Genomic DNA, 13,012 nt, shown 5'->3' on the forward strand with positions numbered 1-13,012 from the left:
GTGCTATCAATGATCTGTGACTTCCTTGTTTTACATTGCGCATAAGCTAAAACAACCATACAGTTCAAATCATCACACATCGTTATGACAGTCGTAATAAGATTCGATCATACATCGTCTGATTCGTATCATCGTCGTATCGTATAAATCGTCGAAAGTCGGAATCGTTATAAGCGCCAGACGGTCTCTTATAAAAATGCATTAAAACCTGTACTTTGGCTAACATGCAAAGACAAGAAAGAGTGCCTAGATACTTTTGAGATGCAAAAAAAAACTTTGGTTCCCCATTTTCTCTATAAAACTAACACATGTCAACACAAAGCAACGTCCCAAATCGGGCTAATGGTAGCTTAACCGGCGTGTTCGGCTACAGCACAACACGCCTTCTCAGTGCTAGAGATTTGGACCCGCGAAAAGCTACAACCTTGGCCATTGAACGGAACTGGAAAAGAAGAACGATTCGGGAAGCTCTAGAGATAAAGATACACAAGTCAGCAATGAATAAGGGGGTGGGCAAAGCTACCATTAGCCCGATTTGGGCTGGTAACGATACATTAAAAGCAAATTAATTAACGGTGTTGAGTGTAAAGTATTGCGTAGATGTCGGACATCTTTGGACAAATGGCTGGCTTGGACATTTTTGGACGGACAGTCGACGTAAGTATTGGACATTGGACGGACATTGGACATATGTTTTCTGAAATTGCCATCACTACTAGCTTCATCAGGGGCGAAATGGCGAGGGAAATCGTACCCCCCCCCCCCCTCGGACGGCGCGTATGTAGAAAACCAATAGGTCCGGGGAGGGTTAATGTATCATTGAATGGGAACATGTAACATATGTATATTTGAGCTTGCACCGTGCTCAGAAAGGTTCAGAACAGCCGTTTTCACGACGGTTGACCGAAAGCGCCAAACTTGACCAAATCTCAAGAAACCTACCCTGAAAATTCCATGAACCTGACCCAAATGACCTTAGACCTGTGACCGTTTTTGGGGGGACCATGTCGAGGGGCCATAAAACATGCATAGCACAACCCAAGTAAAGTTGGGTTCATGTGCTGACCCTTGGTGACCTGACCTGTGACCTGACATGGTATTATCAGTGACCTCTAATAGCAACATATATACATACCAGTAAAACGCCTTTTGGGCGAAGAACGAGCGAGCGAGATAGTGAGCCCTGCACGTGCGGAAGGGCGACAGGGTACTTCCAACGGGCTTGTGCACTGCACCCTACTAACCGTTCCCTAGCGATGTGCCAAATTTGAGCGCAATCGGCCTAGCCGTTCTCGAGATCTGGAAGCGGCACCCTGCACGTGCGCACGTGCGAAGTGGGTCCCAACCGACTTTTCACGGCACCCTACTAACTGGTTCCTAACCATGTACCAAATTTCAGCACAATCGGTTCAGCCGTTCTCGAGATCTGGAATTGACCCCTGCACGTGCGCACGTGCAGCAGCACCCCAACTGTGGCACATGGATATGCATTGCCTAGTGGGTGCCTACCTACATACCATGTTTCAGCGCAATCGGCCAAGTATGTAGTTACCAAGATATTGCAACAATTACAAAACTGACACCTCTTCGTTTTGCACGTGCCACGTGCATAAGCGGTCACCCACATGCATCGAGAATAGTCCAATACTTGGTAGAAGGAATGAAGCTACCGTCCGAAAATTATTGCATGTAAATCGGTCAAGTGATTGCTGAGATATAAGCCTCGCAAAAGCGTAACCACGGCCGGCCGGCCGCTCATACTCAGAAATTTCCGAGTATGAAATATCTACGAAAGACTACTAAATCTACTAAATCTAAATCTACGAAAGACTACGCTCGCTTCGCTCGCTCCGTAATGATTTCTTCAGACTAACAATGCCTCAGCCATATTGGCACAATACTGGCTGAAAATAAGTTGCTTAACCCATGAGCCGCTGGGGGGGGGGGGGGCATAAAGTTGCCCCCCCTTTACGTTTTGTGAAATATCTCCGAAACTTGATGAGCTATGAACGTGAAACTTGGCATAGCTTCAAATGAATACCTAGGCAATGTTTGAGGAAAGTTTAGTGGTTGTAGCACCTAAGATGACGTCACAGTGACGTCATAAAGTTTTGTCATTTTCCGATATGGACCGTTTCTGATGACGCTGAGCATGAAACTCGACTGTAAATGAACTAGACAGCACCTGCTGTCATCCTAAAACATGTTACTACACTTCCATCTCGTTTCTGACCAATAATCGGCCCTTTATATTCGGTCCCATATATGTGATGTATCGTGAGGAATATGAGAGTCGCAAATCTATAATTTCACTTATGACGTCACTGTGACGTCATTTCAAATGGGATCGACACCAAATTTGGACACAACCTCGGCTAGGTATTCAGGAAGATGTGTGCAAAGTTTCGCTTCTCTATCTCCACGCGTTGCGACGATATCGTCGCAGAAGTAAAGGGGGGGGCAACTTTATGCCCCCCCCCCCAGCGGCCGGCGGGTGGCGCGGAGGCCCAGCGGCCGCCGGGTTAAAAAGACCCACTGAATCGCCACGATTTTAAGTGCATGTCATCTCTATGTATATAAGATCTCTATGGTACGCAAGACACCACAATGTGCGACTCCACAATTGCAGTGCAAATTAGTTGTGGTTTCTAAAGGTTTCGAAAAACGCAGGATTGGGCGCAAGAACAGTTTAATAGAGAAGCTATTATTTGTATGGCTACCCTCTCCTCATCCTATGAGATCCGATTAGATATCATGCATAGATACTTACTCAATTTTTGTCAACACATAAATCTTCAACGAACACTTGTTCCAAAGTGCAGAGGTGCTCATGCATAGATCTTATGTCATCACACATAACACTAGCACACAGTGTTGCGACACTTATTGACATGGAACTGGAAACTGTAAACATGGTTTCATTGGTTAGATGTGGTTAGATCCCCTCGGATCATAGATCCCTGTTCTTGATTTGTCGTCAGATCCCTTGGAATCTTAAATCGCGTGCCTATATATTTTCTACGCGGGATCCCGTGGGATCATAGATACTAACTTTGCTTTGAGATCCACTGAGAGTATACACTCGTCACTCGGATTTATGCTCGTCGACCTTTGACCTGACCTTGATCAGTCACGTGAACTCCAATTCCGCATTTTAGTATTGGTTTTGATGCGTGTTGATCAGATTTTTCCGACTCGCCTCGTTCGGCTCGCTACAATGCAAATCATAGGCGCGGGAGCCGGGGGGGGGCAGTGGGGGCAGCTTGCCCCCCCCCCCAACTCTGGGGCCGTGGGGGCGGTGCCCCCACAGCTTTGAGACGGAATACCACACTTTTTTTGCAAATGTTTTCTTTTTTGTTGAAAAAGCCGAGGGGTGAAAAATAAGTGGCCTAAAACCGGTGAGAAAACTAGATTTGGGGGTACCCTAGGTTAATCTCTATTATGGTATGCCCCCCCCCCCCAGTCGGAAAGTAGTTTCCGCGCCCCTGATGCAAATTTCGGAGGTAATCTGGGAGCGTTAACCTCCCCCCCCCCCCCCACCCCACCCTTCAGTCAATAGTATTGATCCTGGGAAGCAGATCAGATGGGTTATAAAATGTGGAAAAGACTCCAATGGCGTTATCTCTGTTTCATACCAGGTACCAAGTACAGTCGTGTACAGGTTGATGGTCCGCTACTCTTTATCCACCGGGTTCCTATGGCTCAGCATTGGCAGCAGCCGCCTGGTACCGGTAGGCTGTGCCGCATGACCCGAGAGTGAAGCGGCACAGCCTACCCACACTGTATGACACCGGCTCGGGTCGCCTGGTATAGCGATTTGACCGGACGCTGCGTTACACCGGCTGGGGGGAGGGGGGGGGGGGGTAAGGGTGAGGCCTGTCTATTTGGCTCGGCTCGGTGGATGAGGCGGGCTGGAGTGTGGTGTGGGGCGGGGGTGATGTGGGGAGGGAGTGAGCGGACCTGGGGCTGGGTGTGTGTGGTCACTTGTCGCATAGAATCGATCGTAATCCACCCTCCAAAAATTCGCTTTAGATATATTCACAAAACCCAGGGGTGTTCAAACACCCATCTCCCAAGTGAGGTGCGGAAGGACAGGTAAGGGTCCATACGGTCTCCTCATGAATTGCAGCAAAGAAAGAAAACAGACCCGTCACCAAATAATCTTTCTGAAAAGTGGACTAATCGCATAGCCTCGGACACAGAAATAAACATCCAGCACGCGAAGCGTCTCGAACCGGGCCTCTCACTACCGGCCAGTTTGACAGTCTAGCATTCCTACGCTGAGCTACACCGGATGATGGCCACGGCCGGGGCAAAGTCTGGCCGGGCGGGCGGCGGCGCCGGGAGGTCGGCAGCAAAGTCAATGAATGTTTTTGTGGTTTCGGGTGCCGGTCGCTCTAGCTTGGTGGAATGATGATGGATCATTGGCAAAACTTTCAACGTGGAGTCCCGGTTCGAGCCTCATCGGGGCTCCGGCTGCTTTTCCGAGTTAGGATCTGGTTTGATTTTAGTGGTTGCGAGCCATTTATACGGTTTTATATCTACATGTCGATTGTCGATTGATTGATTGATTCATTCGTTCATTTAATACATGTCGACATTTAGCATACGAATTGACATCCAGGATCAATCCGATCAATCTACCATTTTCATAAGCGTATTGCCTAAATATCATGCATATATGTAGCACAAGACCTATGGTTGCCTCGATACCGTGCCAAATCACGTTTCGCACAATGCACAAGTAAATTAGGAATATTGCTGGGTCTTCCGTGCATTGTGCTTAGCAAAAACAGGAATGCAATTGACGCAAAATGTGCAATGCAGCAAGTGACCACACACACCCGCCCAGCCCCCATGGTCCACCAACACGCCCCACACCACTCGCCAGCCCACGCCAACCACTGAGACGAGCCCCTCCCCCCGCGCTGGTCTGACGCGACAGCTGGTCTACAAAGCGCTCCACCCGGCGACCCGAGCCGATGTCAAACGGCGTGGGTAGACTGTGCCGCTTCACTCTCGGGTCATGCGGCACAGCCTACCGGTACCAGGCGGCTGCTGCCAATGCTGAGCCATAGGAACCCGTTGGATAAAGAGTAGGGGACCATCAACCTGTACACGACTGTACCAACCCTCCCTATCGTCAGCACTTGACCATCTTTCTTGTTCACAAGTTACACTGTTTGTGTGCACGGCCACGCCACTAGATGTCCAGCCGTTTCGGGTACTCCACTAGGGGTATACGACCCCCCGGACTGTCCGTTTGAGTGGGTGGGTGGTCTGTCCCACCGGGACACTGGCGTCCCACCGGGTGGTCCCCGCCACTGCGACGCACCGTCGGTGGTCCGCCAGCCCAATGTCTCCCCGTCCCCTCTCCCCTGAATGATCTGGAACCGAACGGGCTTGCCCACCAAATCAAGCCAACAAAGTTGTGGCCGTGCTTACTTTGACACCAAACCTGTGCTGACGTCTCGCAGCATCGGGCCGCAGGAAGGGCGTTTGTTGGTTCAGACGGACAGGGGTCACCTTGGCGGTCCCGGCGCCAGCGGCCGGACGCTCTATCTGCACTGTCCCGGCCCCAGCCGGAGTCTGGTGCAAACCTCATGAACTGCAGAACCTTCCTTTAGACGGTATTTGGTAGCTCCTGTCATGATTCTGTTGTATGCGAAGGTGTATGTACCTACGCGAGGTAGATATTTTCTTTCTATAGGATTTAGGATATATACAGGAGATTTTATACCTACGGTTGACCGCAATATGTCAAAGCCAATTTTCATTTACGTGTCATTCACAGAACTAAGTCAGTGTCGTCAATTCCGATTTACAACACTCGATAAGGTGTTGTTCCGGCCTTGGAGCATCTCTGTGAGAGCCGGGTGACCGAAGGAGGATGGTAAGAGCACTAGTGGTGACCTGGTAGTGCTGACGACTATTGATGAATGGATGGATGGATGGATGGATGGATGGATGGATGGATGGATGTATATGTAGGTACCTACGTATTGCACATCGTGGTTTCCAAATGAGCATCTTTAGCTCTTAACATCAGAGTCAGAAGAAGATAATTAGCTCCATCGTCATAGACGAAATAGTTAGACGTGACATGGTACGCAATCAAAATAATACAAAACATTCATTTATTAAATCCGGACGGACAAACGAGGGAGGAAGGGAGAGAGAGTGAGAGAGAGAGAGAGAGAGAGAGAGAGAGAGAGAGAGAGAGAGAGGGAGAGAGAGAGAGAGAGAGAGGAGAGAGAGAGAGAGAGAGAGAGAGAGAGAGAGAGAGAGAGAGAGAGAGAGAGAGAGAGAGAGAGACCGACGGACATGTGTATTGAGTCCTATACCAGAGAGTCCTGGATCCAGTGGGTAAAAGTGGCTTCTTTGTACTGGTAGGGTGGACTGGAGATCTGCTACTTTGTGGCTGAACGGGACGCTGAACTGCCGGAGCTGTTACTAGTCGTGTTCGGTGACCAGAAGACTATTTCTCTTCCGTGCAGCCCCGATACTGGCGAGTGGACACGGCCAATCCTCACCCCCCCCCCCCCCAACAACTCCCCCTCCCCCGCTGACAGCGGAAGGAGCAGCGGTCCCGCACCAAACAGGGCGAGTCGTGCGGCGTGCAGCTGTACGAGTGGCAGCAGCAGCTGGCCAGACAGCAGGAGCAGCAGCTGCAGCTGCAGCAGCGGCTCTCGGAGGCCGCCGAGGCGCGGGCAGCTGCCGAACAGACGCTCACCGCCGTCCGACAGAGACATGGCGAGATTGGCGATCGTCTGGAGGCCGACAGGGAGATGGGTGAGAGGCAGGGAGAGAGGGAGGGAGGGGAGGGTCAGAGAGGAAGGGAGGGAGAATGACAATTAGAGCGATGGAGACGAATAGATGCTCGAAATGAATCGATCCTTTTCATCTCAAACACTTCGGTTGCATGCTGTTTTCTTTATTATAATTTACCAGTAAAACGCCTTTTGGGCGAAGAACGAGCGAGCGAGATAGTGAGCCCTGCAGGCTGCACGTGCGGAAGGGCGAGAGGGTACTTCCAACGGGCTTGCGCAAAGCACCCTCCTAACCGGTCGCTCGCGGTGTACCAAATTTGAACGCAATCGGCCCAGCCGTTCCTGAGATCTGGAAGCGGCATTCTGCACGTGCGCACGTGCAAACGGGGTCCAAACTGACTTTTGCACGGCACCCTACTAACTGGTCCCAAACCGTGTACCGAATCAGGCGCAATCGGCCCAGCCGTTCTCGAGATCTGGAAGCGCCCCCTGCACGTGCGCACGTGCAGTAGCACCTTAACCGCAACACATGGGAATGCATTGCCTGGTGGGTGCCTACCTGTATGCCAAGTTTCAGCGAAATCGCCCCAGTAATTACCGAGTTTTTTAAAATGGGAACAAATTTGACACCTCTTATTGTTGTATTTTGCACGTGCACTGGGGGTGACCCACATGCATCGAGAGTATCCTATTTTTGGAAGAAGGGATGCTGCTACCCTACAAAAATTACCGCAAGTCAGTCGCCCAAGCGGCTGCTGAGATATGAGCCTCTCAAAATCACTACTTTTGCAAAACAGCTTGAACACCCTTGACTTTTCACGTGGCACGTGCCACGACGGTCACTGAGATATATCAAAAGTAGTCAATTACGGGGTAGAAGGGATGGGGCCATCCAGCAAAAAAAGACCGCAGGCCAATCGGTCCAGCGGTTGCGGAGATATAATCCTCTCAAAAGCGTTACAGGCCGGGCCGGGCCGCTCATACTGGGATTTTTCCGTTATATTGAAAAGACTCACTTCGCTCGCTGCGCTCGCTCGCTCGTAATTATACATGTTATATTTCGTAGCGTAGCATAGCTTATTAGACTTGTTACAATCGGTGCAAAAATGCATTGCGACTTGCTGAATATACATGATATGTAGACCCCAACAAGCATACAAGCTACTGTGTTCTGATTCGTCACACCTGTGCTCAAAATCACCGTAATATATTCCCTCCTCGTCACTACCCGCGTCCCTGGGACGTATTATGACCATTTTTCTCTGTACCGGTCTGCCTTATTGACTCCAGACATGTCGCACAGAGTATCCCCCGCTCGTCGCTGATCGCCCCCTCCCTCTGCGTGACGCCCCCAGAGCGGCAGCTGCGTGCCGACGTGTCTGCTCTGGAAAAGAACGACAACCACCTGAAATCGCTGGAGGCGGACGCCGACACGGAGCTGCAGCTGCGACAGAAAATGGCCGAGAGGGCCGAGGCAGAGATGTCTCAACTGGAGCAGGATCAACAGAGGCAGGTATGGAGGGGGAGGGAGAGAGATGGAGAGAGAGAGGGAGAGGGAGAGGGAGAGGAAGAGAGAGAGAGAGAGAGAGAGAGAGAGAGAGAGAGGGAGAGAGAGAGAGAGAGAGAGAGAGAGAGAGAGAGAGAGAGAGAGAGGGAGGGAGGGAGGGAGAGAGACCGACGGACACTTGTATTGAGTCCTATAGATAATCGCACATAATACTTCTCATCCGCAGAAAAGCGCCGAATTGCACCCTCGTACAACGTCACATGAGTAAGTAAGAACTTCACACTCTAACCCTCAGGCCTACTACAGTGTTAGTGTTCGACTAAATACCGTGACAGCGGCTCGGTACACATGTCACCGGGGTATCTACACACCACAGTGTGTAGATTAGTACGTTGGTCTGATTTTCATGTCGACCTTTTTCAGTGACTCATATCCCCTCCAGTCCCACCACCATATTCCAGTGGAGTCCCTAATAACGCCGTCCCGGTGCCGTCCGTTCAGGTTGCTGTCCCCGCACCTGCCGTACCACCAGGCCCCCTGATAGAGCTGTGCACAGTGATAGTTAGCGTTGCTGTCCTGGTCACGGTCACGGGTAGAGAACTTCTCATTGACGCTGTACTTCAGACCATCCCCGGCAGGTCCCGAGTAGTTGGTACAGCTCAGTCTGTACCCATCCAGCTCAGAGGAGACGCTGAACCCTTGGTATACCACGTATACTCGATTACCGTCAAACGCCTCCAGATCAACGCGGAGTTCGTACTGTCGGCCCGATGACGTTAGCTGATAAACGTGTTCCAAGCCCCACCAGAACTCTTTGGTAACTTTACCAAAGCCCTCCTTGTAGTCTTTCCATCCCAGGTAGAAGTCCTGGTGGGGCTTGATATCGTCTCGTCGTTGGATCACCGTCCAGTTCCCTCCGGCAGCGTCCATATCACAGTACGACTGGACGGATGGTTGTTTGTTGTTACCACTGGGCCGAAGGAGGTAGACACCAGACGGGGAGTTGACAGGCAGACCGCTGCAGTCACGGGGAGGGGTCAGCTGTTTTACCTTAGCAGCTAGGTCATCAATACGCTCCTGTTGGGATGATGTGTTGTTGATGGCTCCGACCAGCTTGGATCCTAGAATGTCAACCTGGGAGGTCAGGTTATCCATTCTGACTGAAACCTCACTCTGAGTCGTTTTTTGTTCGTTGAGCTGGGTGTTGAGCTCGCTCAGTTGCGATTGCTGGCTGTTGAGTCTTGTAGCCAGTTGAGACGTCTGTGACTCGTCCGGCTGAGTCTGCTGGCTGTCCAGTCGGCCGGTCAGCTCCTCCATTCTGCGCTCCAGAGCCTCCATCCTAGACTCCAGCCTGTTCTCCAGACGTTCCGTTCCTGACTGCAGCGTGCTGACGATGGACTGCAGTTCATCACGCACCACTTGCTGTACGTATTCATCCAGGGGGATGGACTTGCCATCGTAACAGCCGGCCGTCACGATGAGCACGGCCAAAGTCAGGAGCGTCGCCAGCCGGCTGCTGAGGGCCGACATGGTGACACGGACACTGAGACAGCATGTGATCCACCGTCCTCGTCTGCCGCCCTCGGACTGTCGGCTCGGAGCTGGCAGGGTGTCTTCAGAGCTCGGTGCTGCTGACCTCTGTTAGAGGCGCCACATCCGGTGACGCGGCCCGGTCCCGTGACCGACAGACTGAGCGATAAACATTTTCAGTGGCTCCTCCCCGACCACTCTGATGCAAGGATGCTATTGCTTCTCATGGTAGCCTCGTCCATAAACCAGTTTAGATGCATAGTCGACGCTGTTGTCGATCCAGAAAAAGCTCGCGGCATCTCTATATTCGCATGGTTCCAGACTTCAAATATTTCTCGGTCACGAACTCGAGTAGAATCGACAAAACCTTTGAATGCAACAAAATGAACGGAAGGCAACGCAAATAAAGATGACTGATGACGCTATTTCATAAATATGCAAGATATTACAACAAAAATTACCCGACGTTTCGTTTATTATAACTTTTTCAAGGGTAATGTATATAATAATATACTGCACTCGGGTATAATATACTTATAATATCTTGCATATTTATGAAATAATTGTCACATTACAACTCAACTGATGACACTACTTAATCAAAACTAGTGTAACACCGAACATGGATAAGCAGTCAGAGTAAAAACACGACATATGAGCATTGGAATATGAGTTTTGTGAAGTCTTATGCCATTTGAACTCAGTTAAAACTAAGGTGTACGCAAGACACCAGCGACTCCAGAATCGCAGTGCACATGAGTTGTGGCTTTAAAGGTTTCGAAAATAGCAGGCTTGGGCGCAAAAACAGTTTAATAGAGAAGCTATTACTTGTATGGTTACCCTCTCCTCATCCTATGAGATCCGATTAGATATTATGCATAAATACTTACTCAATTGTTGTCAACACATAAATCTTCAACGAACACTTATTCCAAAGCGCAGAGGTGCTCATGCATAGATCTTATATCATCACACATAACACTATAGCACACAGTGTTGCGACACTTATTGACATGGAACTGGAAACTGTTAACATGGTTTCATTGGTTAGATGTGGTTAGATCCCCTCGGATCATAGATCCCTGTTCTTGATTTATCGTTAGATCCCTTGGAATCTTAAATCGCGTATACATTTTCTACGCAGGATCCCGTGCGATCATAGATACTAACTTGTCGTTTGCTTTGAGATCCACCGAGAGTATACACTCGTCATTCGGAATTATGCTCGTCGACCTTTGACCTGACCTTGATCAGTCACGTCAGTCACAAACAATAAGCCTATATAATGGCTTAATAAGCGAAAGCGCCAAGTTCACCTTTTGAGGTCACCTGAGGTCACCATGTTCGAAGCAGCTGAAAAAAATCGTATAAGCCCATAAGGTACCTACTTTGATCCGAATGGTGCCTCGTTTGTTCCGATCGGTGGTCTATCCTACGTATATACATAGAAATAAAAACGGTATATATCAATATGAGCAGTAATCGCCACGCACTTTCAGAATGTGGATCGCTCATGATTGTTCAATACAATACAATACAATACAATACAATACAATACAATATGGCCTTGCTAGTAGACTGTAGAACTACAGAGTTATAGAATGGTTGCAAGCGCGTATTTGGAAATTCCGACCTCGACGAGCATCTGTGGTAGAAAACCACCACTTTGTTAGGGGAAACTACTGCTGTCTGCTACCATGCATGTGTCGCTATGTATGAGGAGCCCGCCAGTGACCCCATGAGTGATAAGTGAGGAATACCAAGTACCTGAGAATGCTTAACCACTTAAGAAATAATGTGATATGTATACCAATTTTTAACATTATTCATATCAACCGCTGAACGTTTCAATGCGATCGTTCAGTCGGTGTAGCTATGCCGAACATTTTAAATTTTTCTTTTCGAGGTGAGGTCAGTTGGACGGAGCTGGCGGCCTGGGCCTGACAATTTTAAGTTTTAACCTCAACTTCCGGGACCGACTGGATGTTTATGAGCCCTCCTGACTGGTATGGTTGCGGTTGGTGGCAGGCCGTTACCAGTTAAACCCTCGCATGTGTGCGGCGTTTGCCAGCTTCTAATGTGTAGGGGGGGTCGGTTGAACCCCCCCCCCCCTTGCCGTTTGGCCCCTGATCGAGCTAGAGCTTCGCAGAAAAAACGAGCGTGTTGCCCGTGACGAGAGGAAGCCAATGATACCCAATTTTAAGGTCCTAGGTCATTGGTTGACCTTCCAGGTCAGGTCAATGACCCAAAGTCGGAAAAATCGGGACCTGTTAGAAACAGAGGCGGATCCAGCTCAGACTTTTTTTGGGGGGGGGGAGGCAAACCATAACAATTTATCGATTCTTTCCATGCCTCGTCCATAGGCGTAATCAAGGCCGTATATAGGAGGTAGAATGGTTAGCAGTTTGTTTACATCGGTGACCTTGACAGATGACGTCAGCGGGTGTCTACCAACCTTCGCCAATATTAAGCTTCCGAAGATTCTATACTCTAAGGCAGTTTGATGTTAACCTTTAGGCTCCCTTAGAGGCTAAAAAAGATAATTTACTGCACAGCAAAGTCTTAAAAATCGACAAAACCTTGACACCCCGTGACGTCATCTGTCTACTGAGCCCTCCCTATGTGGCAGCATAGAACCGTAACCCCCTGGGCGTAATGTTAAAATTATGCCGCTTGGGAGGGGCAAATGCCCATTTTGCCCCCCCCCCCCTGGATTCGCCACTGGTTAGAAAAACGTAAAGTGTGGCTGTTAAGGGGTTTTTCGGGGTGCTGATCACGAATATCGTGTTAGTTTTGATCACAGATGATGTCTTTAAGCCCTTAGACCAGGTCGGGTCAGGTCAGGTCAGGTAACCTGTAGGCGTCGTGACGGGTATTCGTAGTACGTGTCAACCACCTCTGACAGCTTCGTAACATGTTACGAAGTCACCAAAACTACTTCGTAAATGTTCAAATGGTTGCTAAATTCGAATTCAGCTCCAAAAACTAGCCTAGAAATATGTAAAACTCGAAAAAGTGAACCGAGGTCACCCGAGGTCACCAAAGGTCAATGACCTGACCTGACCCAGGTGACCTTGACACCCACCCTAATGCATGGGAAACAACATCAAATCACATGTTTGAACGTTTGAAACCACGGAAAACTTGCAAACGCGCGGCTAATGCGAGCCGACATACTCGTACGCGGAATCGCGATTCCGGCCAA

General features: G+C 49.6%; 1 protein-coding gene across 1 annotated transcript; it reads right to left on the bottom strand.

The window, feature by feature from the left end:
• Positions 1-8,384: 8,384 nt before the first annotated feature.
• LOC122393379 (techylectin-5A-like) lies at positions 8,385-9,845 on the bottom strand. The gene has a single exon (XM_043389328.1). The coding sequence runs from the start codon at positions 9,805-9,807 to the stop codon at positions 8,662-8,664; it is 1,146 nt and encodes a 381-aa protein (XP_043245263.1). The 5' UTR covers positions 9,808-9,845; the 3' UTR covers positions 8,385-8,661.
• Positions 9,846-13,012: the final 3,167 nt, after the last annotated feature.

The sequence above is a fragment of the Amphibalanus amphitrite genome, unplaced genomic scaffold (genome assembly GCF_019059575.1).
Source record: "Amphibalanus amphitrite isolate SeventyFive unplaced genomic scaffold, NRLGWU_Aamphi_draft 000532F_arrow, whole genome shotgun sequence".
In the NCBI taxonomy this organism is placed as follows: domain Eukaryota; kingdom Metazoa; phylum Arthropoda; class Thecostraca; order Balanomorpha; family Balanidae; genus Amphibalanus; species Amphibalanus amphitrite.

Coding starts and splice junctions, on each gene's coding strand:
- LOC122393379 (XM_043389328.1), bottom strand. CDS start 9,807: ATGTCGGCCCTCAGCAGCCGGCTGGCGACGCTCCTGACTTTGGCCGTG.